Here is a 27,355-nt window from a genome sequence, read left to right as displayed (position 1 = left end):
CTCTGCCCTGACGGGGGGAGGGGCCCCCTTGGCGGGGAGCGGGGCGGGCGGTACCACAGCGGCTTGGGGGGGGGGGGAGATGGAGTCTCGCCCTTCACCTTCTCGTCCCCGCTTTGTGGCCGCCCTCACGTAGACTGCAGATCCTGCTAAAAGAGGTTGAGGGCTCGGCTTTATAGCTGAGGTTCCCGTGAGGGTGCTCATAGCTAAAGTAGAAGTGGAGCTCCCCCCCGCCTCACCGCTGGTGGTACGCGCCGCGCTGAGGAGGGGCGGTTGGGCGCGGCGCTGTGCTTCGCCCCCTGAGGGGGCCCTGAGGGAGGGGGGACTCTGTCCCTGTCCCTGTCCCTGTCCCTGTCCCTGTCCCTGTCCCTGTCCCTGTCCCTGTCCCTGTCCCTTTCTGTTGTCCTCCAGCCGCCCTGAGGAGCTGGGGGGCTGCCAGACGGGTGGCTCCTTGTTCTAAACCCAGAGAAAGAACGGGGAAAGGGGGGGGGGAGGGGTGAGAAAGGGATGCGGGACAATTTATGCGTTAAAAATTAGGGTAAGAAGCACAAGAAGGAAAACACTTGAAAGGAGGAAAAGCCAGGCAGAAATTATTTGTGTCGGCCTTCAGAAAGTAGAGGATTTTATTAGGGGGAAGACAGCTACAAAGGAAAGGATAAAGGAAGTTAGATCTGGAGGAAAAATAAATAAATGAATAAATAAATTCTTCTTTAATATTTCTATTTTTTGCACCTTGGTTGATGTCTGTATCTATCAATATATTTTGATGTCCTGAAAATCCTGGCAGCTGGGGGTCATAGTTCACCCTGCTGAAAACCTTCAAGTGATACTTCAAATGCAGGGGTTGCGGGTTACGATTAGTCCTGTATCACCCAAAATGTGCCATCTCTTCCCAATAATGCAGCATAACTCAACCTCTTCTGCCCTTACCTCATCCTTAGTCTTACCTTAAGCCTTAACCTTTGTAGTACTGGTACTGGAATTGAATTGTCTGGACACCCTGGAACTCAACAATAAAAAAAAAATAATAATAAAAAATTATCTCCTGTTTCAAAGTGATTTTTCTTCAGACACATCATTCTGAGCCTCTGTTGTGATTTTGTATATCTGATTGATACTTACCAATCTTCTCTAACACTGACAGGCAACTACTTTAATTCATCTCTAAGTATCTTCATAAAGTACAGCTGCTATTAGCTGTAAAGGTGAGAATAGCATTTCATTAATCTCGGACGGATATATAAATTTAACTTGCTGCAGCACAGAAGTCGTTGGAAGTTGTCTGATGATTCATTTGGGAAGAAATATATACCTTTTTACTTCTTCATTCAATACATAACATATGATCATATATGATTAATATTTAAATTTTCAGTGGAATTGAATTTCTTGTAATCTTGAAACCTATTTCAAAATCAATAAAGATGTCCCCAACTGATCATTTTTTGTTCATTGATTTGCATAGAAGTAATGCAGAGTAGCATGTCACTTGCTACCTTTTTGATTAGCAAACTCTGTTTAAAAGTAATAAATTTAAAATAGTGGAACTGAGTAGGCTTTTTTTCCCCTTAATTCTCCTCTCCTGCATTTTATTGCAACGTGTTTAGAAAATCTGTGTCTCTCCTGATGAGAAAGTACTTTGACAAAAGATAATCTGCTATAAGAGAAGAAACACTGTATTTGTTTGGGGCAGAAATCTGAAATGGTAGGAAATAAGAAGCCAAACAAATAAGAGCAGAGGAAAGTAAGAGGCAAATCTGTGAAGCGAAAGACTGCAGAAAATATTTTTTCCTCATTCTGCTATGTATAGTTTTCTTTTTTGGTAGTAGCACCTAAGAAAGTAATGAAACTACCTACTTTACTTTTTGTCCTCTCCAACTTTTTATAGAGAAAAATGATGAATGTATTACCAGCAAAAGTTAATAACATCAGAAATCAAAAGCAAGCGAGTAGGTTTGGAAAGGGAAGCCACACAACAAAACATCTTACGTGTAACTTCAAAAATATGTTACTAGTTTTCTGATTGCTGGTAGCACATCAAAGACCAGCAACTCTGGGAAATAGCTGTCCACAAAGACATTTGGTCAACAGCTGACTACAATGCAAGGATGTTGTACTTCGTATGTATAATCTGAGTTGCCTACATATGTGGTGACCCAAAGCCTTGTGATAGAATCACAGAATTGTTTAGGTTACAAAGGACCTCGTGTCTGTTTGGGCATGGGTCCTGTATTCCTCATGGGTTGCCTGCCACTGTTTCCATCTCTAGCACACTTTTTTATATTTGAGTTTAGTTAGGAGCAGCTTGTTCATCTATGCAGGCCTCCTGCTGCTCTGGCCTAACTTCTGCATGTTGGCATGGACTGCTCTTAAGCTTGTAGCAGGTGATCCTTCAGAATCAAACAGCTCTCTTGGACTCCTCTTCAGTACTATATCCCATGGGATACTTCCAAAGAGATCTCTAAGATCCCTGAACAGGCTGCTTTCTTCAAGTCCAGGGTTGTGATCCTGCTGTTTGCCCTAACATCTCAATATCGCTGTGGCCAAGGCTGCCCTCAGCCTCCATACCCCTGGCAAGTTCTTCCCTTTTTTTTTCAGTGTCGGGTCCAGCAGAGCATCTCCCCTTGTCAGCTCCTTGATCACCCCTGAAGGGATATTATCATGAGTGAACTCCAGTGACATCTTATGCCACTGAAAGGGTAGCAGAACTTGGCCTTTAAGGACACGGAGACACTTTATAGTCCATCCAAATATGTCTGGTCAAGCTCTGAGATGAAAAACATTGCTCTGAGTGCCTTCTTCATATCACCAGCTATGCTACTATGATCACATTCTGAACAGTGAGACTTAAGAAGAATGTAGATTAAGCAGAGCCAGCCAGTCAATCAACACAAGGAAAATCAATCCTTTCCTGGGAGTGAAAGACACTAGGTCATTTCCCTTGGAAGCAAAGAGGGGAGGAATGAAAGCTGCTGGCTCTTTGGTTATGGTTGTCTCCCTGCGCTCCTCACAGCATGGCACAGCTGCGTGCTGTGCTGTGCACAGGATGGTACTGGTAGAAACAATCTGTCCATTACTATTTTAATGTAATCCTAAACACTGGTACGCTCCAGCATTTTTTCACTGTTAATATGTAGCAGCGTTGTCCATATTTGTTATGCCATTTAAGTTAATTGTCTGCATATTTTTCCTGTAAATGACTTGCCTAAACAGTCTGTGTTACAGCATTCCGCGCTGCAGTCAGGATCAATGCTGGCAAGAATCTCTGTCGGGAAGGAAGGAGAAACAGAAACCAGATTAAAGCTTGTGAAATTGATAACAAGGACTTTGGATTTACTCTTTACAACTGAGCGTTGCCAAAGTGCCTGCAAATGTAGCAGCTGACCAGTGACATGAGAATGGCAGAGACTGAAGCTTCACGCTGAAGATTAAAGTTTCTGAGGTCATGCAGAGAAGGGAGTATAATTACGAGTTATCAAGAAAATCATAAGGCGTATCATATAAAATTGGTAGAATCAGTACTTGAGCCTTGCTGAGTTGTCATGTGCATACAAATGAATAAGGAAAGAATCTTTCCAGGCACTGCACCAGGATTAGAGGTTGGAAGGGTTCCTTGCTCCTAAAAGCATTTGTATGTTTCTTTAATTACCGCAATACACGATAAAAGCAAAATGAGGCATGGGCTGTGGGCTTCTCCTAATTTCTTTAAGTAACATATTCTGAAACATTAAACAATAAAGAATGTAATGTTCTTTCTAGGTACCATAATAATTGCATGATGCCTTTGGTTGACTAGGTACCGCAGGGAAATATATTATATGAAATCCTAAGCTGGAACTAATCATGGCCTTCAGGAATTACAAGAGTACAATTATCCCTTGAAGACATGGTGGAGAGGATGGTATGTATATACAGCAAGAGGCTCAGGTACCTTTTGCGAGTAAGCGTGTTAAAATAATTTATGCAGAAGTCAGTCTCCACTCTAAAAAACTGTTAAGGAAAAAATATATTCATGAATTTTAAAAATGTTATGTTAATGTTGCCAGACCTCCCAAGGACTTTTCCTTCTGGACAAAATGGTGGAGCACTGGCTGTAAGAGACCTTTGTTTCTAATAACATTTGTGTAGTTTACCAGTTGATTTTGTAATTGTCTTTCCCAACAGATTTGTTACAGACGTGTATTTTTAATGGCATAAAGCACTCGTTTGTAGTCCTGATGCCTTTTATAACATCAGACCTTTTAAATAACCCTGCTTTATTATTTGCTATTGTTTATGTAGTCATATAGATATGCATAGCACTCTCTGGGCATAAGAATACCCTATATCTAATGTGTACCAATAATTTTCAGGCACTACTTCAGGACCTCAATACAGCAAGTTCTGGACATCAGCTCAATTATATTTTCAATCTCCTCTTCCTTTAACTAAAGTGGTATTAGATAAAGGAGAGGTGGACCTGCTCTAGTGCTGGAGGATAGTGCAGAGAAAGCAAGGGTCAATTTTCTTTCAGAGAGTGGAAGATGATAGTTTTTGACAGGTACTGTCAATTTCAGCTTTTTGCAATAAAATGGGAAGTGTGTGCAGCATTTTACATCTCCTAAATAGATTACCCAGCATGGACACATACACACACACACACGTCAAAGCTAATGACATTCTTTCTGCTGAGCCTGACAAATTCCAGTCCTAAATCCAAACAAGAATAAATCTTGGCCAAAGATTTTTGCCCACCTTCTGGGGCTACCTCTCCAGGGATCAGTGAAATTTCTCTTGTTCAGCATCCTGAGCTGTAGCAATTAGTGCTATAAACCTTGCGGAGCACACTGTCGGCACCACATAGCAGTCTTGCTCCTAACAGAACGTGTTAAGTGAAGTGCACAAAGCTGACTGCATCCCAAAACCAAAGTCTTACTACAGCATTCATTCATATTAATGTTTTGTGGTTTTGGTCTATGAGTGAGCTCAGATATTTTGCTTGCCGTAAGCATGTTTCAGATCAAGTATTTTAAACGCAGAGCTGAATGTTACCATGTTTTCTGGTTTTAAGGTTTTCCATTCATGACTAATTGGACAACAAGCTAGAGTAGTCAGCCAGAAGAAACCTTGGTAAAGTAAAACAAATGCATCTTTAAAATTTCAATTTCCAATTTGCCATCACAGTATATAAAGACTCTATATGCAATGCTAATTGTAGGTATATTTCTGTGTATATTTGGCATTCCCCTAAAATATAGAGAGATGTTTCCAATGATCAATTACATGTAGTAGTAGTGTAGGGTAGTGTGTGTCTTACCTAATTAGCTAAAATATCCAAGGAAAAAACTATGTATATGAACCTTTGAGTATTGCACTCAGATGTAGGGCTAAATATTTTAGCTGACAGCAACAGAAAAGCAGCTCTCCAGCAGTTGAGGCCTTCTTATACCATTTGCTGACTCCTGAGAAAAAATGAGAGTGGGGCTGTAGGAAATCTAGCCTGTCCTGTCTGTCTTTCTCAAAAGTCATCTGCAATTTTATGCTTTTCTTCAGGCTTCAGGCTTGTAGTCTCTTCGGATTAAGTGTAGATCCTAGCTTTTAATTAAAAGTGTCTATGGTTGTAGAAAAAAAAATAAAAGTGTGAAAAATTTAAATCCAGAAACCAACAATGAAATAATGAAGAATGAGTAAGTGTTTTCAGGGAAGGAGAGGTAGGGGCTCTGACATTGTTTTAAATACTTATTTTGTTTTTTCCCCAGAAAAGGATGAAGTGGCTGATGAGGATTGAAAGCATCCTTTATAGAGAGAAAGGATCTCTGATATCTTTCACTTTGAGATGAGTTCATGGTGCTGCTGAGATGGAAATAAAAGTTCAATATAAAATGTTCCTATCCAGAAATTATTTAGTTATATTATTGCAATTTCATGGTAAAAACAGCTGAGGGAAGGAATGTGGTGATTCTTAATGTTTTACATCTCCACTGAAGGAATTTCTCAATTTAAAAGAAAGATCATTTTCTGTTGAGAACTTTTCTCCTGCAAAATAGAGAAAAAAAATGATAATAGCTGGAGGAAACAGAGCTTTACATTTACAGACATAAAAACAACAGCAACAACAGCAACAAAATCACAGAAGATGTTTTTTAAGCATGGTAACTGTTAGGAAACTTAAATAGAGTTATTCTCTTCTCTCCTTCTGCCTACCAGTTTCTCATTTTGGTAATCCTTTTTTAATTTAATTTTATTTTTTAAATTTTTTCTTATTTTTTTGGAAGCGAAGAGTCAAATCTCTGGGAAGTCTAATAGCATGGTTTACTCCTATTTACCAGCAAGACACATATATGTTATATGTTTAGCAGTTCATGTTAAAGCTAAAAGGAAAAACAAGAAAAAAAAATGCGCTTTTTGCCCGTCTTTGTTAATTAAGTGTAATCAGGCCAATTGTGCTTGGCTGTGGTATAAGCCATATGCTGTCAAGCGTTATGAGACTGGCTAAAGTGGTGGGGAATGAGAGGACTATGAAGTGAGATTGAGCCTGGACAAGTTGGAGGAAAACTGTTTTCCCAAAGTCCTTAAATGTTTGTCTTTTTTTGATTTCCCAGTACTCAAATCAGTAATGGAATATTTCTGCTAATTGGCAACAAATTAGGTTAAATTCCCCAAGTCAAGTCTGTTTTGCCTGCAACAATAGCTAGCAAGTGGTTTCCCTGTCTTTATTTTGACAGATGAGTTTTCTCACCCTTTTTCCTGTTTTCTTCCCTGTTTGACTGTCAGGGAGGAAGTGGAGCCAGCTGTGTGGGTGCTTGTCTGCTAGAAAGGGACAATACACCACAGCATCTGACCCAATTAGGGATGTAAGACAACCATAAATACGAATGGTAGCCAATATTTGATGAGTCTAGAAAAATTTAAGTACTGTGTTAAAATTCTTTTGGAGTATTTGGGAAGGGTTGAGATTTGGCAGGAGATTATGTTTTAGGAGGCTGCACGCATTGCTATTCTGAAATTTAGGAAGCACAGACTCTATTAGCATTTATTTAGCATCTATAATGCTGAATAAAATAGGGCCAGAAACTGATACCTCATCTTAAATCCAAATATCACAGATTTGATCATATCTAGGCTACCTAAGACTAACCTCCACTAGGTGAGAAGGAATTAAAAGGAGCCTAGTGGCACCAGTACACGTCCATACTACACAGTGCTTAGATACAAGTGTCCTGAGAGCCTCAGGTGATACTGCTGTGACCCCAAAACATTATTATTTGAGGGGATATTTCATCTTAATGTGTCTTTTTCCAAAACAGGACTAAGAAATAAACTACCATTGAAGCAACATGAGTGATTGAGTTTCTAGTGCTTGGTTTCATTTTACATCCCTCTCTTTTTGAGCAATATAGATGTAACCTCTATAGGTTCTACAGTTACTGTTTGGAGCCAGAACTTTACAAGTTTCAGCAGGAAGCAGTTATTAGATCCGAATTTTACATAACAATGTGGGATAGAAGATACAGCAGCAGTAGGCGCATTCATTATAATCAATTTCTGTAATTAAATTTGGGTTGTTAAGACATAAATCTGCATGGGTTAAGAAGAATACAGATGTTGTAACTGGGTTTTTACCAAGCTGAATGCCTGTAGGCGCAGCTGGGCCACAAATCTTTGCTGTCCTCAGACACGACTTTCCAAACACTTGCTCTGCACTTCACGTAGGACTCCGCAGTCCTACATAAGGGACTAAACCTGATGCTTGCTTTATTTGCTAGCACCTTGTACATAAAGAAATTGCGAAGATGAAGGGGAAACTGTGTTAAGAGATTTTCCCAGCTGTAACTGGCAGCCCATATGAAGCAGGACAGCAAGGCTCAAGCCTCCTGACCTACCTGAACCCCTTGCTGGACTACTAGGGGATGACTCAGGTTTTCAGCCCAACATCTTTATTGTACTATGGATATTAAGTTGGTTCCTAGTTTTCACCAGCCCTCCAGATTTCACGGTGCCTCATCTGATTGATACAGTACCGCTGGTCAGGTGTGTTCACTGAGAGGATCTGTGTTTTTGCTTAAAAGGATCATGTATTTGTTCTCTTTTCACAAGCTAGAATTAGGAAGATTAAAAAAAAAATAATAATCTGACTGAGCAGAACTGAAAGGTAGAGCTGGAATTTTGTATGACCATCACTTTAGGATTAGCTATTATTAGGATTAGCTGACTATTATTAGTTAGCTATTAGTTTCACTTTTATCTTTCTGTGTACACTCCTGCAAAATTTTAAACCAATAATAAATAATAATAATGATAACGATAATGAACAGCATCGTTCCCCTCCCTCATTGGGAAATTTGAAGTGCTGGGGTAAAAAATTGTCAGAAATATGGCTTTCAGCCAGACCTCTGCTTGCTTATCAGTCTATTCAAAGGTTGCACAAAGTGTTACTTGTATGTTTTATTAGCAAAAATCAGCATTGCTGTCAGCTCATGACTCCACCTCTGGTCTTACTCAATGCTGTGGTTCAGATGATCAAATCGAGCCTCAGCTGGAGGATGAATCAGAAAGGAGTTTGTGGATTTGCATGTCCTATGGCTGCGAGTCCAGCTGGGGGTGGGTCTTACAGGGAATTGAAACTTACTTGAAAGAAGTCGGTGTTGGGCTTTTCCCTAGCTTTAGCTGCTCCATTCTGACAAGGATGGCTGGGGTTGGAGGATGGAGGGGAGGCAGCAGGTACAGGACAGCTGCTGCCTCCAGTACCCCATTTTCCTCTCAGGGTTACAACAATCAACCAGAGGCGGCTGGAAAACCCCAGCAGCAGATGACATCTGGAGAGGAGGAAGGGCACCAAGCATCAGCCTACCATCAGCAACAAGAGCTGCAGTAAGTAGAAAGGAGCCTAGGTGAGATTTACTAGGCGAGATCACTTTGCTCAAGATACACACCTGTAAATGTAGGAATACTTTACAGAGATCCTGTGAAAGGGATCGGGCACAAAAGCAGCATGTTCTCCTGCACTTGGAGAAGCCTACCTACCAGCACTGCTTCCTAAATGGCACCTGAGGTCTTCCAACAGGTTTTGTGACAGTGTGGCTCACACCTGGGGCTGCTTATATGCGATGTGTGCGGACAGCATCAGTGCTACGTGTGATAGCAGCAGCCAGTTCTGTGCGTTTGGTATTGCTGTACATGGCATCTGCTTCTTGGCATCGCTTTCTAACCAGAATTTCAAATCCGGTCCTACCTCCCTGTTTTTCTCTCTACTAATATTTCATCCTGGGAAGTCCAAAAATACTTCCTTTGGCTGCAGAGACGGATGTCGGCTGCGTTCCAGCACTGATCTGAATGCAATCCAGGACATGGAACAGCTTCTAACAACTTCATACTGACAGAAGTAAAACCAAAGCTTCAGCCCTGAATTTCATTTTAAGTTTTACTGGGATCTATGCCCTGTCCACCTCTGGTTTCCGAGTGACAAGCTTAGATACCTTATAAGCTCTAACGTGCAAAAATAGTGCAAAACAAAAATTGTCAGTAGCATGTGTGTATTTTGTGCACATGCCTAGCTGACCAAAACTAATTGTTAAAAGTTTTTTTTTCACCATTTTTTTCTGAGCTGCTAGTAATAGTGCATGTAATGTTGTTATTGTGCACTGAGTTTGCTTACCTTGCTTTTTCTCCCCCATCTTTCATAATGCAGCTGATGGAAACTGGTTTCACTATCTAAAGGCTGTTTCAGTTTCCTTTCCTTGAAGAAGGAGGAGCCAGGTTGTGCGAGATTTGGCAGACTGCTTGGTCATGAGCAGCAATCAGCAGCTTGCCACTGTAACCCGTGAATGACTCTACTAGGTAGTAATAATACATGGACTATTAAGAGCTGGGCTGCTTGGAAATCCTCGAGCACTTTAACAACTCACCTTCAGGAAAGCAAACAGCCATTCTCAAGTTATTCTATGTTTATTTCCTGCCACTTCCAAACATGAAGGACCCTCTGCCTTGCCTTCCTGCACACTGCCATATATCCACATCACAGTGAAGACAGCTCGGGTACTTATCCTATGTACAGTTTTATTTTTTTATTGGGGTGGGCAGTAGGCTTTTCCCATGGGTGTAGCTGTCTTTGCCCAAGTCTTGGTACAACCCCCTAGTTAAAGTTAAGTAAATACTTAATCAGTTGGTTCGCCTGAGTTCCCTGCAAAATTTACAGCAAGATTAAATATATCCACATAGATATCCACATATCCATATATCCACATAGACTAGATAATGGAATCCCTATAAAACTAGCTAAGCTTTTGGGGAAGAATAATTAAAAGTCCTGTTTCATGTTTATATGATACTTGCAGAGGGAAAGCTGGTACACATCTACTACAAGGGCTGCACACAATATTTTTCACTATGTGAGATGAAAGATTCTCTCTGCACATCTTAATAAAGCGGTAATGGTGAATTCTTTCCTAAACCAGGAGTATACAAATTAAAGTCTGCAGTATTATGAAGTTAATGAGAAAGAGGAATGAACGAGAGTCTGGGTCAAAGAGGAGCCATGTAATATGAGTGGCAAACAAACACTCAAAGAAATGAACGAGATTGGGGTTTCCTCACTACCCTTGGGGAGAAGAGCACCAAAGCTGGTGAAGAAACTAGAAACATGAGTTATGAGGAGCAGCTGAGTGAACTGGGGCTCTTTAGTCTGGAAAAGACGAGTCTAAAGGGAGATATCATCACTCTCTTCAACAACCTGGTAGGAGGTTGCAGCAAGGAGGGTGTTGGTCTCTTTGCTGAGGTCTCAGGTGACAAGTGATGGGACATTAGGAAGTGGTCTCAAGTTGTCCCAGGGAAGGTTTAAACTGGGCATCAGGAAGAATTTCTTCATGGAGAGGGTGGTCAAGCATTGGATTGGGCTGCCCAGGGAAGTGGTGAAGTCTCCATCCTTGGAGGTATTTAAGAGGTGTGTGGATATAGCACTAAGGGACACATTTAGTGATAGGACTTGGTGGGTCAGGCAGATGGTTGGACTTGAGGATCTTGATGGTCTTTTCCAACTTGTATTATTCAATGATTTTGTGAATGAGATGAAGACAGTTAAAATGGGATTTCTTTAACTAACCCAGATGAAAGTGGTAGAAAGTATCTGAAACGCTGAAGCAGGCAGGAGGAGTCTTCTATTCTTAAAACTATTACATCTGTTGATAAATATTTGTTCTGTTATTTCAAGTTATGTTTCAAGCCAGCTCTCATATTAAAATATCCTTCCAGAAGTGGCAAAGCTAACTCAGCCTTTTTGCTCTGTGTCCCTTTGGACATGATCCTTCAAACTAAAATACTAGCACACTAATGTTGAAGGGTGGCAGCAGAATTAAAAAACCCACAGACAAGCATTAGTAAAGAAGGCTTTCTGGTATATGTGTAGCAAAGGAAACAAGAGGGGCCCAAGAAGGATGCCTCTGTGCCAAGAAGTGGCTCCATTCCAGTCAGTGTGCTGCTTGCTATTTTCCAGAAACAGACAAGATCTGGTCTTGATGCCAACAGAGCAGGAGTCTGAGCCTCTGTTGAAGCCTGTGTGTGAGTAGGGTGTGTGTGTGTATGTAGTTTCCATGCAAAGTCTCAGCCTGTGCTTCGGAGCAATTGGAAGTGGGAAAACACCTCAGCAACATCTTAGTGTGGGATCAGGTGATGGTTCATGTAGACTGGACACATGAAATACATGTGAGATGTGACATGTTAAAGCCTCACCCACCAGCCGAATCAAAGTTTACTCTTTCCCCAAAAAAGTGCAAGTTGGGCAACTGGTATTAGATGGTAATTTGTCTCTTGCTTTGGAAAAGCTCTTATATGATATGTTGAGGCTGCGAAGTGATTATAAAGTGGTTCTAATTAAGTTACAAAAAATACTTGTTCAAATGCAAAATTGAAATGAAACTTCACACATCGCCCCCCTCCAGTTCTGTACAAGATGTGGTTTCAGGCTATGAAGAAAAAACACCAGGATGACAAGTGCTTGAAACTGCTTATAATAATAAGCTTGCATTTAAGTTACTTCACTTTGTCTGCTAAGTGCCATGAAATTAACTTGTAGAAAGTGAATTCCCAAATTGCCCCTGTTCATATCTATTCAGAAACAAAAGTCTGTACAGAAGAAAAGGTGGAGGAAAGTGGGGAAATTAGAAGCTGAACTATTGCTGGTGTCTGAAAAAGAAAAAGGTTGTGATAGTCCCTGCCCCCATTCAGCAACAGCAGCCTGTCCATGGTGTCTTTAAACCTGGCAAGAATAATATTGGTCCTGGCAAAATACATTTTAAAAAAAAATCAAATTCAAAGTAATAAAATGTGAAGATATATTGTCACACAGCTGGTAATAGTCCTTTATTGTCCAGTGTGAAAGGAGAGCAGTTACTAGAATGCTTGACTTGAGAAATGTTATTCTTTGACTGCAGGAGCCCAATCCATCAGGGCTTTCTTTCCTTCCTTTTCCAATCTTCATCCTGAATTAAAAAGAAAATCTATAGTGTTGTAGCACCTCTTAATCTTTTGCTGATAGAGTGTCCTTAGCAGTTCTTAGGAAAATTATTTTGTTTCACAATCTGAAATTTCTGCTTTTTAATAACTCTGAATTGGCCTATTAAACTGGAGGAGGCTTCTTTAAATGCTTCCTTTGCCCACTGGTGGTACTGGTGTATGTGTAATCTGAATTACAGACAATTTGTTTAGAGTTGACCGCTGTATTTGCTGCACAGGACAAAATCTCCCAGCTCTGTATCTTTCAGGGTGATGTACTAATCTTTGCAGCACGGTGGGGCGATTCAGAGATGCCTGGCTTTGGTGTTGTCAGTAGCCAGCCCTATCTCCATTCAAGCCTTCAGTGGCTGAGTCTAAGTAGGAGGATAGCTATGCAGTAAGATTTGGGGACTGTCTGACCTGCTTAGCTCTCCAGGTGTGCTGGCAAGCACAATTCGCAACACACAGATGCCTCTGTGGGGCTTAGCTCAGCTCAGCACTGATGCTGCCAAGCCCAGTGCCTGGCCTGTCTCAATATAAAAGCTCTGTGCTGTTGATTTCCAGGTGCTCCAGCTGACTCTGGCACACTCAACGCATCCCTGGCACTGTGCTGCACTAAGGCAAATGAATTATTTGGGGACAGCATAAATACAAGTGCGTCTGACAGCAGGGACTTCATGGACTTTGTTGGGTCTAGTGTTTGATTTTCTGTTTATTTGGGTTGGAAAAGACTTTTAAGATCCCCAAGTCCAATCATCAACCTACTGAATCCCATCACTAAGTCATGTCCCTCAGTGCCATGTCCATACATCTCTTAAATACCTGCAGGGATGGGCACTCCACCACTTCCCCGAGCAGCCTGTTCCAATGCTTGACCACCTTTTCCGTGAAGAAATTCTTTATAATGTCCAATTTAAATCTCCCCTTGTGGACCTGCCATTTTTCCTGTGGTGCTATCACACACCAAGTGCAAAGCAAACTGCTGAGTCTTAGCTGGGAAATTCACTTCTGAGTTTCTGTTTTACTCTTTGGACCTGATTTTAACTTTGGGAAGTTCTCTAGCAGCTTCTGAGAGTTGAGATTTGAGTGCAGGGCTGTTGCTTTACTGCTTGTTTCTGACTCAAACCTTCTCCCGGGCCTGTCTCTGCTGCTGTTTTCCTTCTCACTCGTTCCCAGTGCAAGTTCACGTCTCCAGAATTTAACTCTTTGTTTTGTCCTTAGGCCTCAACTATAGCAAAAATGTTGTTTTAATGAAAGCTTTAGCTAAACAGAGGGACCAGATACAGAAGTGAGTTATCTTAGTTTAATAAGCTTCCAGACATCAGCTGAACTGTGGTAATTAAGTGCACTTGTAGCCTGTGGCAAGTACAGGACAAAACCCATGAACATAGATTTTCAGTGGTAAACCTTTTCTGCTAAAAGCAGTTTATTTTCGGTCTCTCATGTTAAGAAAGCTAGGATGACTCAGGCAGTGTATAATGTTAAGCCCCAGTAATTCACTTTTGTGTCTGAGCTGCAAACTGGTAAGATAGTGCTGCTCATAGAGATGGAAAGCCAAAGCCCCAAACCTCCAAGCAAGATTTCTACATATGGGTGCAAAGCGTATTGCACGACTGAGGTCAAATGCTAGGGCTGTCGGTTATCATTAGCTTGTGCATTGCAACATACAGGTACCTACAGGACACTTGTCTGCTCATTGAGGTTTGGAGTCTTGTAGTGGCAGCTTTCATAGTGTTTAGCAGCATATGGGCTGCTCCATCAGGCATAGGAGCCTCAGTGAAAATATTTTGTGGTGGTGTTGACTTGACTATTCTCAAACAACTGCTGGTAACTGGATGCAAAGTTCAGCACAGTGTGTCTTTGAAGAAGATTTTATGATTGTCCTTGGCAGTTTGCTCCTTTTCTTCTTCTCTTAAAGTCAGCCAGTCTTAACATATTGTTTAATGCAGTATTTCATTTGTATCTTCTGCCTTAAGCTTATATATTAAGCACATGTAAAAAAGAGGAAAAGGTATGCACGTATATACCCACAGTCATGCACATAAATGTGTGCAAGTACATGTCTACATGCCTGTGTACTTTTCCTTTGTGCTTCTTTTTTTCATTGATTACTGAATATAAATGAATCTTTTCCTTTCAGTGGTTCATATGCAGATGTATTTGGAGCCCCACGAGGGTTCCCTTCAGTCCTTCCTCTATACTAAACCTTCCTTTTTTTTTTTTTTTTCTTTTTTTTTTTTCACCAAGCTTTAGTGGTTTGTGTTGCTCTCCCCTGCACGCTCCTTGGTTTCTGGCTCTTATTGAATGCAGACAGCACATTGCCTAGCAGAGCGAAATATTTAGCTTTCAGCTTTGTGGCATTCATGTACTGATGCACCAGCAATATAAAACACAGTGGAACTGGAAATAGTTTATAACAGCCATTACTTTTGTAACTCTTTAAACTATTTCACACTTCATTTGGAAGGCTCCCCAGTGGTAGCTGGCTGGAGTGGGCTCGAGGAAAAACTGAAGGGCACAGCTCTGCAAAAAACATTACTGGTGAACAGCAGTTCTCATGTGTTTATTCAACTTCAGAAATAATCTATTTTATACAAACCTAGAAGAAAGTAGCGGAAAGGCTATGCCCTGAAAACATTGAAGGCTAGTCCTTGAGTAGCGTGAGTTAAATGTGTCAAGTCGCCCACAGGCTTACAAATTTAAGATTGCAGACATGGTTGCTGCTCAGTGTTGCTGATAATTCAAACTGTAAGCTATCTTTGCAGATTTTCTGTGAGGGTATTGTATGTTTCTCCTGATTGAAAGATTTTTCTATCTATTTGTATATATTGCTTTATAGGTATTAATCTTCTTATTATTGAGATATTTGATGTCTATGTGTTTGAAAACTCATATGAGGTTGCTTTTTGAGTTTTATTCCAATACAGATGCATTCTCTTATTGGGTTATAACTTTTTCACAATAGTTAATATTTTCTCAGTCTGAGTAATTAGGCAATACATTCCCCTTTTCTGTGGGAAAAAAAAAATAACCAAAAAAGTCTTATCAAGATTAATATGACTTATAAAGGTTGAATAGGGTTTGTTTCTCTTTTATGAAGAGCTATATCCTGGTAAGATGTTCTTCCCACTCCCAGTGACTTCCATATTCGTATTTATAAATCAACCATACCTCAAAGATAGATTTAAATCATAGAACAGTAAGAATCATTATTAGGGAACCTGAAAAGCAAAATTCTCTGTAATCTTTTCAACTTCACTTCATGTATTGGTATAAAGTACAAAAAGTCTGCACACTGCTGGTAGCTTAAAATCTTCACATTTCCTTAATTGCTATCCTGGTAAGTAGGATAATTTACTCCATACTTAAAGCTGCAGTGGCAACTCAAAAACTGCCTGAAATATTAAATTGACAGGCTGTAGCATTTTCTATAGGCTTTACTGGATCAGAGGTTCTGTCTGGACAAAGTACTAATTTGCAGTATCCCACAAACTGGCTAAAACATGAATTGAAAGCTTCTGGTGGATTTTTTACTTTCTTTCCTTAAAAATATAAATAAAAATAAAAAATAAAATAAAAATCAAGAAAATGAGGGACAGTCAGTGTGGATATGAATTTTAGCTTTAGAACCAGTAGGCAGGTAGAATCTATTGGGCAGCAGCTCATCTGGTTCCTCCTGTGGCTGCAGATTTGAAAAGCAAGGATGGGTTCAATCCCTGGCTTTCACCCATCCCATGGGAATCTTACTGTATGTTTGCCCTTCCTTCTCCCAGTCCCAATACCCCATGTTATACTCTGACATGTCTATCTTTCCAGAGAGACCAAGGTGAGCACTATCAAAATAGATAAGCTCACCAATGCTTATATACATGTATATACATATATATATATATATTACTTTGGCCAAAAATAGAGCATGTTGTATAAATACTAGGTAAAAGAAAACCCAAAGTATCCTGTTCTCTTTTATATTCCTGAACCAGAGATTTTAAATCCTCATTTTATTTTGACTTTGCTTTTATTTCAATAACATGGAAACCAAACCTGGCTTTAAACAAGCACTTTTTTAACCACAGTGACTCTTACTCTTCGGAAAACAAAGCTGGGCTGTCTCTAGCAGTAGGTCTAGTTTCCTGTCACTGGTCTCACTTCTATCCCTTTAAAGAACTGATTGATCTTTGTTATATTTCATGTGCCATCCTTCTGAACTCCTGGATAATGGCCATGGGCAGATATCAGGAGAGTGGCCCCACCTTGGCCTCCTTCAGCCAAAAAGCAGAAGCAGATAAAGAAAATGATTCATGGCACAAAGGCTATCGTGTTATAAAGCCTAGAGCTGATATCATGGTTCTTAAACATGTGCAGATACACAGAGCTCCTCGTTGTCTTTTTAATTGAATTCTTAATTTAGAAAAAAAAATGTCATCAAGGTACATCTAATGATATAAAAACTCTTCTGCCCCTTATGCTACAAATCAGTGGGATGTCTTAGATGCAACAATGTTTTTTGAGGGAAGAAGTATATAGTCTTGCAACTTAACCATTCCAGCCATTTTTTTTTTCACTGACAAACAGATGGCAGTGTAAAATGTATGCAATAATTTTTGTGTATGAATTTGAGATATGATATGAATACCTGAAAAAGCCAAGAAAAAAAAAATACTTATTGAAACTGACCAGCTGTACAGCAGCTCGTTGGGGCAGTAATGGAGAACATTATGCTAAAGCATGCAAAGGAAGATAGGTTGTCAAAACTTCCTTAAGTAATAGTTGAAATTGTGCAATGATGCTGGAAGGGCAATGCTGCTACCTTGCTCCTGCCTCTGAGGGCCTGGGGTTTGGTGGAGAGGCGAGGAACAGTCTCACTGGGCGCCAGAGGAAGCAGGCAGGCAGGGAAAGGTCCACATTAAAATGACACCATTAAAGCTTGCAGCTCTGTCTTTGCTAGTTTAATCTCACAAATTAATCCACATCCTCCTAGAACAAGTCTTCAAAGAGAAAGAGGTAATTGGATATAAATGCTTTCCTTCCCAAATGCCGAATTACAGTGATATGGCAGCAGGCGGCTTTTTGCACTTTGATCTCCTTGCATGATTTTCATTCCTCTTTTTAGCCTTTGTCTCAGACCTCCTTCTCTCATTACTTTTCCACAGCCAACCGAGCTCTCTCTCCTTCCTAGCTTGTCCTCTAGCCCTTTCTTCTTTCAAGGGGCGCAGTTTTCATCTCTCATTAGTCTTTGTTTTCTGCTCTTCTCCTTCTGCCTTCCCAAAGATAACATCAAATAAAATACCAGTGCCCACGTGTGCATCTAAAGCTGTGCTGAACGCTGCAGAGATGTGAGCACACTCTGATACGTGGAGCCAACCTCTGCTCAGTGCACGGCTGGTGAACCTGCACCCCTGTGGCTTTGCTTTTGCTGAGGTGGAGTGCAGGCAGTGCAAACTCCTACCCACACAGTATATACCTTGTAGATTAAAAACCTTTGTTTCCTCCGAGTGAAACTGACATGTTTTCATCACTCATTTGATCACCTCCAGTCTCTAATACACTCCGAGCCCTGTTCTGTTTCTTTGCTGTCACGCTAGATTGATAGCTCTTTGAGACAGCAACTGTGTTTTGAATTCAGCCTAACAAAACAGGGCCTCAGCCCTTATTCAGTGTGTCGGACCTGAGGCGTGACAGCAAAATAAATATGCCTGAGGAATTCCTGGTTCTGGAGAAACACAAATCTGACAAGGAAACTGAGGCTTGGTCAGGCAGCAAGTCACCTAAGTCCATGACAAACAATGTGCCTTTGAATTTGTGAGGAGTTGAGTGCCATCGAGGCATGGGGTGGGTCTACCAACACCAGTGCTGTCCCCTATAGACAGTGTGACCTGTGCTTGAGCAAGCCCTACTGGAAAACACCAATAGCACCGCTGGGGAAGTAGTCCTCTACGAAGAGGAGCTTCTTGATTTGAGGAAGTGATTTGATTTGAAACAGCTGAGATTTGAGGTCTGCAGTCTAGAGTGAGACTTAAGAAACATGGAGACTGGGCTAAGAGCTTCTGAAAATATTATACTTGGTATTCACTGCCAACTGCAAATATAACTGTATTCCTAAAATATTTACCAAAAATCCATGAAGACCTGAATCAAAGTAAAAACTGGTTCTGATATAATGTTTTTGTTGTTGTTGTTGTTGTTGTTTGTTACAACAGCAGAACACTGACCTCGCTGATGAAGAAAACCCCTTCCAGTCCAATTGTTTTTCTGTAGACAGGAAAAATAAGACATTGTTTTCTTTCATTCTAGTGTCAGCTCGTACGTTTTGATAACTCCAGATGAAACCAGAAGAAATCAGTTGCAACAAAGTAAGTTGAGATGTCTAATGCATTATTTCTACTTGAATAAGTTTATTTTTGTGTGTGTTTTATCACCCTTGCAACTTTTATCTGCATCCTTTCAATACTTTTATGTCTGCAGCTGTAAGTATAAAGCCAGGGCTATGAGCCTTTGCCATCACCCTGTAGGCTTTTCTCAAGTTCAACTTCTCATCTGGCTAAACTGCACGCATTGTAAGGCTTCTTCGGGAACAGGTTTTTGGTAATAGCAGTGCTGTAGCTGCTCAAGCTGACTTGTACAAGACTCATCTGGAATTAACTCAACCCTGCATTTGTAGGATTGAATTTAGATTGGGGAACCCAGCTTTGAACACTCTTCAGGTTATGGGGAGGAGGAAGGAAAATACAAGAAAGAAATATTTTTGAAAGTGCTCTCATGTGGAAGCTAAAGCAGCTAGATCCACACCATCTGTTGTTTCCTGAATCCCTGCTTAAAGATTGTATATGGATATTTAATGAAGGTGGGAAAGATTTTAGATAGCAAAACACCTGTAGTTATATAAGGTCACTTTTGCTTGGCTTCAAGTCTTACTGGTGAATGTAGGTAAGCAGGAACATCCTGAAGCTGTACAAGAAAGAATAGGCATGTGTTAAAAGTCTTTCACTGGCCAAAGTTACTACAAAAGAGCCATGAAAATAATTCTGTGTACAAACATAACAAAACACTGCAGTCCTGCACTCCTGGCTGTTTATTTGTGTAGAATATGACAGCTGAGGGAATGTCAGTCAGCACTCCTCAAGTTTTGAGCCCTCAAGTAAATAATGCAATTAAAACAATTCTTCTCAAACATCATGAGTTTGGCTGAAATGCTCTATGAGCAGCCTATCATGGGGTGGGATTTCCTTTGGTTGAAAGAAAATGGACTTTCCCTGAACCGAACCATAATCCTCTGGAAGGAGGAATAAAAGCAGGTCATCTTATAGGTGATTGACTCTAAGCAGATAGGTCCTGCTGCCTTAGTAAAGGTCTGTTTGACTTTGTGCAAGGTCTCAAGCATGCAGAGTGCTTCCATTTTCAATATTCACAGAAATGGGGCCTCAATGAATCCAATCCCAACCTAAGGGCTTGTTTTAAAGCTGAAATAAGAAGCTGGTGTCAGTCTTGGGGCTCTTTAGAGACCTGCCCATGGACTGGCTTTATCATGTTAGAGAAGAACTGGTGCTAGCATCTGTTAGCTGTAGCCTGGCATTAGATAATACGGTTCATGTGTTTAGTACAAGTGAGTAACTGAGGTACTACTTTAAAACACAGCTCATTTTCTCATGCATTTTGTGGACTTTGTTATGAAATGAATTGCCTTTTTCTCTGTCAGTTAAATCTGGGGAACAATTTAATCATCCAGCCATCTTAGAGCATAGGGCTGGCTCCACAAATCTCCCAATGCCTCTGGCTGCATTGACTGGATTTCCAATGAATACACTGGGAGCTTGGCACCCAGCTCATCTGCAGACATAAATGCTGAAGTGTCTTAATTTGAAGCTGAATTGTGCATACCTCTTGTTTTTATTTAAGAAACAGGGTCAGGAGGGAAAAAGTATTTACCATATGGTTTTAAGTTTACAAAAATATTTGCCTCTCCATCTGATTGTTCCAGTGACTGTGTAACCTCTTGCAGGGGTGTCTGCATGCCTTCAGAAAAAGTGGGTGTGTTCCTAGATGAGTCTTCACTGTCATACACAGCTAAAGACACTATGTGCTTTTTAGGATGGCTTCTAACTTCCACGTATTTGTTTCTTTTTGTACCTGTTCAGTTGCTAAGAAAGAGCTAGATGAGCTGGAGCGCTGGAAGGAAGAGCACAGGCTAAGGCCAATTAAGTTGATTCCACAGAGACTGGGTAAGACATTTAAATCAGCTATTATGAATTGGAAAATCCGTACTTTTTGTTTTATGCAATACATATTATATATGCTCACATACCCTTTACGACATAAGACATCTTTCACTGTTTTTCTCTTATACTACTTATTAAGGAGATTTGGTGTTAACAAGGGCTGACATGAGCCTGCTGTATGCGCTCTGTGCTTTTTGATGGTCATGACAATGAAGATGTTTCCGAAGCAAAACAGCACAGAATGTCACTCAAGAAATTTGTCAACATCAGTGTAGAAAATCTATAGTTACATTTGGGAAAAAAGAGGTTGATGAGCCCTTCCGCTGGTAATATTGATTGGTTGATGTGTCAGAGGGGCTGCACGTATGGCATTAGCATGCAGGTGGACAGCATGTATTGGAGACCCTCTGGTTATCCATAAAAAAAACTCCTCTGTTTTAGGGGACAGTATACATGCTTTCCTGATTTCTGGCTCCTGAAGAGGTAAAAGTGATCCCTGAAGCTTCAGGCATTTGCAGGCTACACATGCATGAGGCTCTGTATTACCAGTTTTATAAAAAGTAACTACAAGGGTAGGTAAATGAAAAACAGGAATACAAAGCTGCATGAACTTAGGTCATGCTGAATTGAGCTGATGTGTCTGATAAGATAACCAACCATTTTTTTTTCTAGACAAGTGAGAGGAACTGTAGTAGATCTCTTCAACTGTAACCACTATAAAGCATTTACTATAGTGCTTTGGGACAGTTAAGGTTTTGCTTTTTTGTTGTTGTTGTTGTTTGTTTTGTGTGTGTGTGTGTTTTAATTAGAAATTGAAAGAAAAAAGCCAACAACCCACTGTTAGTTTTCTATAGAGAATAGGGTTGCAGGTTGTGCTACAGCAAGGAGAAGGTTATTAGAAATGCTTTCAGGTATCAGTCTTCAGACCTATCTTGTTTTAATATCTTTCTTTAATGTCTTTGGCACAAAAGGTAGGAGCAAGCTGATGAAACTTGCTGACAAGACAAAAGTTGAAAGCATCATTCTTATAGAACATGATGAAGATATTGAGCAGCAAAGTGGGATGACCTTGAGGGCCTGCATTAGTAGAAATGGGGCAAAATTCATTATGACAAAATGAATGATTATAATGATGCCTTTATTAGTTTTATAAATGTAGAGCTCCTCTTCCTTCTTTTGGCTGTTGTAAGGGTTTTGGGGGTGTACGCTGCAGGTTATTGTCTGCCTTGACCTCCTGGGAATGAAGCTGGTAAGCCATGCTACCCAAGATCAGTCCGGAGTGGCTCTGTGCACATAAAAATTGATACCAGGTGGGAGATTTCAGATTCAGAAATCTGAACTGTCTTTAACCCAGATTTGTTTCTGGAGTCAAGGTGATGCTGGTCCCAGTTCCAGCCTGAGTCCCAGCTGTTGGCAGTGGTGATCCTACCTCTGCAAGTTGGTGTCAGGCCTTGTGTTTCCTCTCCCACATGTGGCCAGACGTAGTCTTGGTGAGCTCATGTGTACCAGCTGCTTCCTACCTGTGAGCAAGTCCTAGAAGATATGCTTGTGCCCCAAGAGGATCACAAAGTATATTGCTGAAGAAAGTGAGATCTGAAAAACAGAAAGTTGGTGTGTGGTGTCTGCTCAGGAAGTGTGCAGGCTGGCTGTGTGGCTGGGGACGTGGTGGGAAGCCTGCAGTGGATGTGGGGAGCTTTAACTTCCCCCTGATCTCACTGCATTTAAAAACTTCCCAAGGAAAGAAGTGAATTTAAAAAAATAAAGAAAAAAAAAAAAAGATGAAAAAATAAAAATAAAAGAAAAAAGCTTCTGAGAGAATTCAAGGAGGTTATATGAACTCTTCAGTCTCCATCTAGCTGCCACTTAGAAAGACCCCTGGAGACCGAGACACATGCACTATGTTCAGTGTTTCTGCAAAGAGGAAAGGTGCAAAGATTATTAGATCTTAGCATTCCCAGAGGAACAAATTTGGAACAGAAGAGAGCTCAAGGAGGGAGAAAAAAAATCTAGCATCTCTAATTTCACAACTGTATGTACTCATTAAGGTAAAAAAGTATCCAATGTTATTTTCTCAGAATGAGTTTAAGAGACTACCCATCTAGTCCAAATCACCAGAGAATTCTTGAAGTTTCTTTACACTTGTGCTTTCCATAGGGAAATAAGTATTCTGGATTTCAACTCTGCAGTATTTGACTGGCAAACTTTCAGGTACCGTGGAGGGATGAGAGCAATGAATGATGCAAGTGCCACCCTCCTCCATAAGCAATGAGTGGAGGAAAAAAAAATCATGCCTGTTAAATGCAATGGCCTTTTTTTCCATCATGCTGTATAAATTTGTCCAGTCATAACACAACCTGACTTCAGTGAAACATTTGACAGATTACAGTCTAACCAACTTGAAGGAATTAAACCTGTCTGAAAAGCTATAGGTAATGGCAATTAATGATAAGTAAAATACTTATTTAGATCTGATATCTAGCAATACATGCAGAAACAGACAGTGAACACAAGTGTGTTAAATGTTGACAACAGCAGGTTAGAAAGAAAGAAATACCAAGCATCTGGAAGGTTTCAGAAGTTGTTTAGTACCAATTTTATTTCCCAGACTTCACGATGCCAGCTGCATGCTTGTTGCTACTGTAAGCTTGTTGCTTGTATCCTGCACGGCCAGTCATTCTTGAGTGCTCGATCCTACAGAGTTTTTTGTGTGCATGAGAATGTTTTTGTGCTTAGGGAATTGATCTCCCACTTGCTGAACCTCACAAAGTCACGTAAAGATTGGCTGTCTTCCATTAGTAAGGGGAGAACACTACTTTTAGTCAAGGGTGATCCATCCTAAAGGATCTAGCATGGTTGTCTTATATTTCAGGCACCCCAGGTAGCACAGATTGGTCCACCTGATCATATTGAAGTAATGGTCATATAGTGGGGAATTTTGCAGAAAATCAGTAGGTGTAAATATAGCCCTCATCCTCAGAATGGAGTGGGGACTGCTGTTGTTTTTACTGTTTGTTTGCTTGTTTCCAACAACCAAGGGAATAAATTATTGGGTTTCCTACAGCAAGAAAATACTTCAGAATATAATAGAGCAGAATAATTGAATCAAAGGCACTCCTTCCCATCCCTTGGTTGCTACTAGCACTTTCTATTTGTTCTGCTTTCTTTTTTTTTATTTTTTATGTTTTTATTGGAAGCCTGAACATCATGGCCAGAGGTCTAGATAGTCTCAGTAGAGAGTCTTTGCCTCTGGAAAGGACACCTTCTGCTAGCTGGATATGAATATGAGGTCTGTGGAAAAGGTTTTGATTTCCATTTCAGAAAGCAGATCCTTCCTCAAGCCTCAAGACATTGCTAAGAAGATCCTCAAATGATAGCATCCCATTAAAGCTGGTAGAAACTCCAGGCTCCTAAACTTGATAAAAGAGAAACTCTTGGCCAGTAAAGTTTTTGATTCAATATGTGTGCATGATAAACTGAGCAAAGGTAGGGTGAGCTAGATCTGAAAATCAAGACTCATCTGCAAAGCATGACTGATCTTCTGAAAATGGAATAGGTCCTCAGTAAACTGATCATATACAGTAGGATATATTTGCTGGTAGAGTGGATGATACAGTGGATGCTCTGCAAATAATAAGCTAGTGCTTTTGACGGATGGATAAAATGATCAAAAAGGTCTCCTGCCCATTCTCTTTAATGTCAGACAGCTACTGTAATTATGAAAAATTTTCTGTAGATGCGTACATTCAATTTGTTATATTGCTCTGTTCAGAAATGACTGGCATTTTAACTTTAAATGCTCATGCAAAATGCAATTTATACTTTTTTTTTTTTTTTTAAGGTGGAAAGGAATCAGAGGCTGAAGCAAGACAAAAACAGCAAATGATGCTCGTGCAATCTAAATACCAACAAAAGGTCAGGAAGAATAAATTTGTTTGTTTATATCAGGAATCCAAAAAAGGCTTTTCATGAAGTGTTTCATATGGCTATAAAATGAACTCACAGCTGCTCAACAAAAGAATGTCATGAAACCTGAAGGAACAGCAGAAAACTAGAAACAAATGATCTTCACCAAAGAAAATGAGAAATCTGCCCATGAATATGTATCAAACAGTATCACAGATCATATCTAAAATGATAACCAGTACAGTTGTAAAGACACTTATAAGCCTTGCTGTATCTTCCAGCGTGCTGCCTACTGTTTCACTAATTGATCAACATACCACCCCCATCGAGTGCTAGGTAGTAGATGTGTTGTTCCCGTTATGAAAGGTATAAATGCTTGTAAGTTATCAATCATCTGTGTGATTCCTTGCATGGATGCCCATTCATCAGTCACAGATTTCTCAGCCTTTCCAAAGCCAATATTGGAGCAGCAGTTACACAGCCTGATTTATTCAATGTCTCTAAGAAAAAAATCTGGAAACTTTCATCAAATACACTCCAGTTTTGAAAGACATGGTACAAGAGTCATGTTACCTTATGTGTTCTTTTTATGTACATATGTAAAATATTTTTTATTTTAATTTCATAAAGTACAAGAGAGAAGAATACATGAAAGCAAAAAAAGCAGCTGAAGAAGATGAAATCCTGAAAAAGAAAGCAATTCAGAGAGAAAAGGTAAAACATGATTACTGTAGATTCAGAACCAAATAGCAAAGTTTATTTCTTGATGCTTGATTTTGCTGAACTATGTGAAACAGGCTCATTAAATGAAATGGTAGTCCTGGATAACATCAGGGAAACAGGAAATCCAGTCCTCCTTCTCATAGTAGCTCACTGAAGAATATCTGGCCTGGTTTTCTTTGGGGTTTGTGCCTTCCTTTGGTTCTTCAGAAACTCTAGCTTTGTGTTTGCATGCAACCTGGAGAGTTAGTAGAGAGAAAGGGATAACACTAGGGTAGGGGCAAATGTTGTGACTAGTGATACAGCTTATACAGTTCACTTTGGCATGAGCTTTCTCTGTAAGATCCGATTGTGGCAAGTGGCACAAAGACTACAGAAATCCATAGCTGCTTGCTGTACACACAGAAAGAACAAAAGAAAACCCAGCCTGTCATGGTGGAAAAGGCATCCAAACATGAAAAGGTCATTATAGTCTAACTGCATTGTGCTGACTGCCCCCTGAATTCCTAATGCTTCTTCAACCCCTCTATGGCTTGCACACTCAGGTGCATAGCTTAAATGTAATATCTCTTTTCCTTCTAGTTTTAACCATATATCCATATATTGACACCAGCAACAGCTCACTTTCAAGTCATCAGTTTTATTTTGCAAGTGTTTGTCTTTCAGTTAGTTATTCCCACAAAGCATTTTCTCATACTGTGTACTTTATAAACCTTTGTAAAAATTCATTCATTTCTCCTTGGTGGAGACAAAGTAGCACTTGGTTGAGAATGTACCATTTTTAAACAAAACAAAACAAAACAAAACAAAAAGAGGAGGGGGAGCATGATGCTGATGTTTATGATAGTAATGAGGGAAAGGGAAATTTCAGGTTTGCAAGTTTTGTCTCCATAACAATAAAAATGATCTTCTGTGCAGAAGCTGAAAGCTGAGTTAATTCCCAAATCATCGCTACTGGATTGCATACAAGGAGATGCATAAACAAAAATAGCCTTAATTGCCTCTAGATGAAGCTTAGTCTGTTCCCCGTCTTTTAGTGGTTAGCATTAATCTTTGTGAAAAAGCCCATACACAATAACTCGCAGGGGCAATAAATAGTACCATCTGAAATGTTTTTAACAGTTACCAGCTCATGTATAGCTCCAGAAGCAGTGATGATAGCAATGGTAGAAAGGGGATTAATTATATTTTATTCAGCTATTAAATATATGTTTTTTGCCCATGGGCATTGGACAAGAAGTTGTTGCAAGACTGCAATAACTTCTAGTTACACCTAGAAAATATATTGATATATCGGTTTTGTTTTCATGCTCTTTAATTTCCTTACCTTCACACCGACAGATTATAAAATCTTTATAGGTGTTGCAGATAATAAAACTGTAACTATCAGTTTCTTCTAAAGAAGAGTGCAACATCATGGTGAACATCTTTGCCAAACAAACTGTTTAATTTGAATAAATAAACCTACTCCCACAAAGCAAGCAAACAAAACTGAGAAGCATGAAGGGGAACTCTGAATCTGAATTTGTTTATTTGTGTTGTCTACCACAGTAGTAATTGAGCTGATGAAGATTTCTGCTTGGAAGACATTAGTATATTAAAAAGGCAACTCTGTGGTTAAGAAAACCATGCTAGAAAGCCACTGAAAGATGTTGATTTGCATATCTCACCCAGATTATCTCTCACCCCGAGAGCTAGACATGACAGAAAGGGGATCCTAAAGATCTAGTGCTTTAGGTGCTGGTACTATAGGCTAACACAGGAGGCTAATACAGGCTAAAACTTTTTCTTTTTTTTTTTTTAAAGTCATAGATTTGTAGACCACTGAACCAAAGGGTATCGGCTGAGAGAAAGTCTTTCTGCAAATTCACAAGCCGCCTTCTTCCTGGCCAGTCCTTCTTTTGCTCAAGGTTATAATTCTTTCAACAACGACAACAAAACAAACTGATGGTCTGAAAGGCTATCTGCCTTTATTGTCAGGGACCCTGAAACTTCCACAGTTGGAGAGCTACTCTGCCAACAAACTTGAATGGTGAAACCCTACAGACTAATGT

General features: G+C 40.1%; 1 protein-coding gene across 1 annotated transcript in view; it reads left to right on the top strand.

Annotated features, from left to right (window-relative positions):
* The first annotated feature begins 8,548 nt into the window (after positions 1–8,548).
* Positions 8,549–27,355, top strand: part of EPSTI1 (epithelial stromal interaction 1) — a 56,665-nt gene continuing 37,858 nt past the window's right edge. Inside the window, exons 1-5 of the mRNA XM_013104162.5 lie at positions 8,549–8,847; positions 18,757–18,815; positions 20,598–20,681; positions 24,517–24,590; positions 25,212–25,295. Of these exons, the coding sequence (XP_012959616.5) occupies positions 8,549–8,847; positions 18,757–18,815; positions 20,598–20,681; positions 24,517–24,590; positions 25,212–25,295 (600 nt within the window). The remainder of the gene's footprint in view (positions 8,848–18,756; positions 18,816–20,597; positions 20,682–24,516; positions 24,591–25,211; positions 25,296–27,355) is intronic.

Source organism: Anas platyrhynchos, chromosome 1, assembly GCF_047663525.1.
Source record: "Anas platyrhynchos isolate ZD024472 breed Pekin duck chromosome 1, IASCAAS_PekinDuck_T2T, whole genome shotgun sequence".
NCBI lineage: Eukaryota > Metazoa > Chordata > Aves > Anseriformes > Anatidae > Anas > Anas platyrhynchos.
Note: the sequence above shows the minus strand (reverse complement) of the source record. Positions and strands in the feature narration are given on the sequence as shown.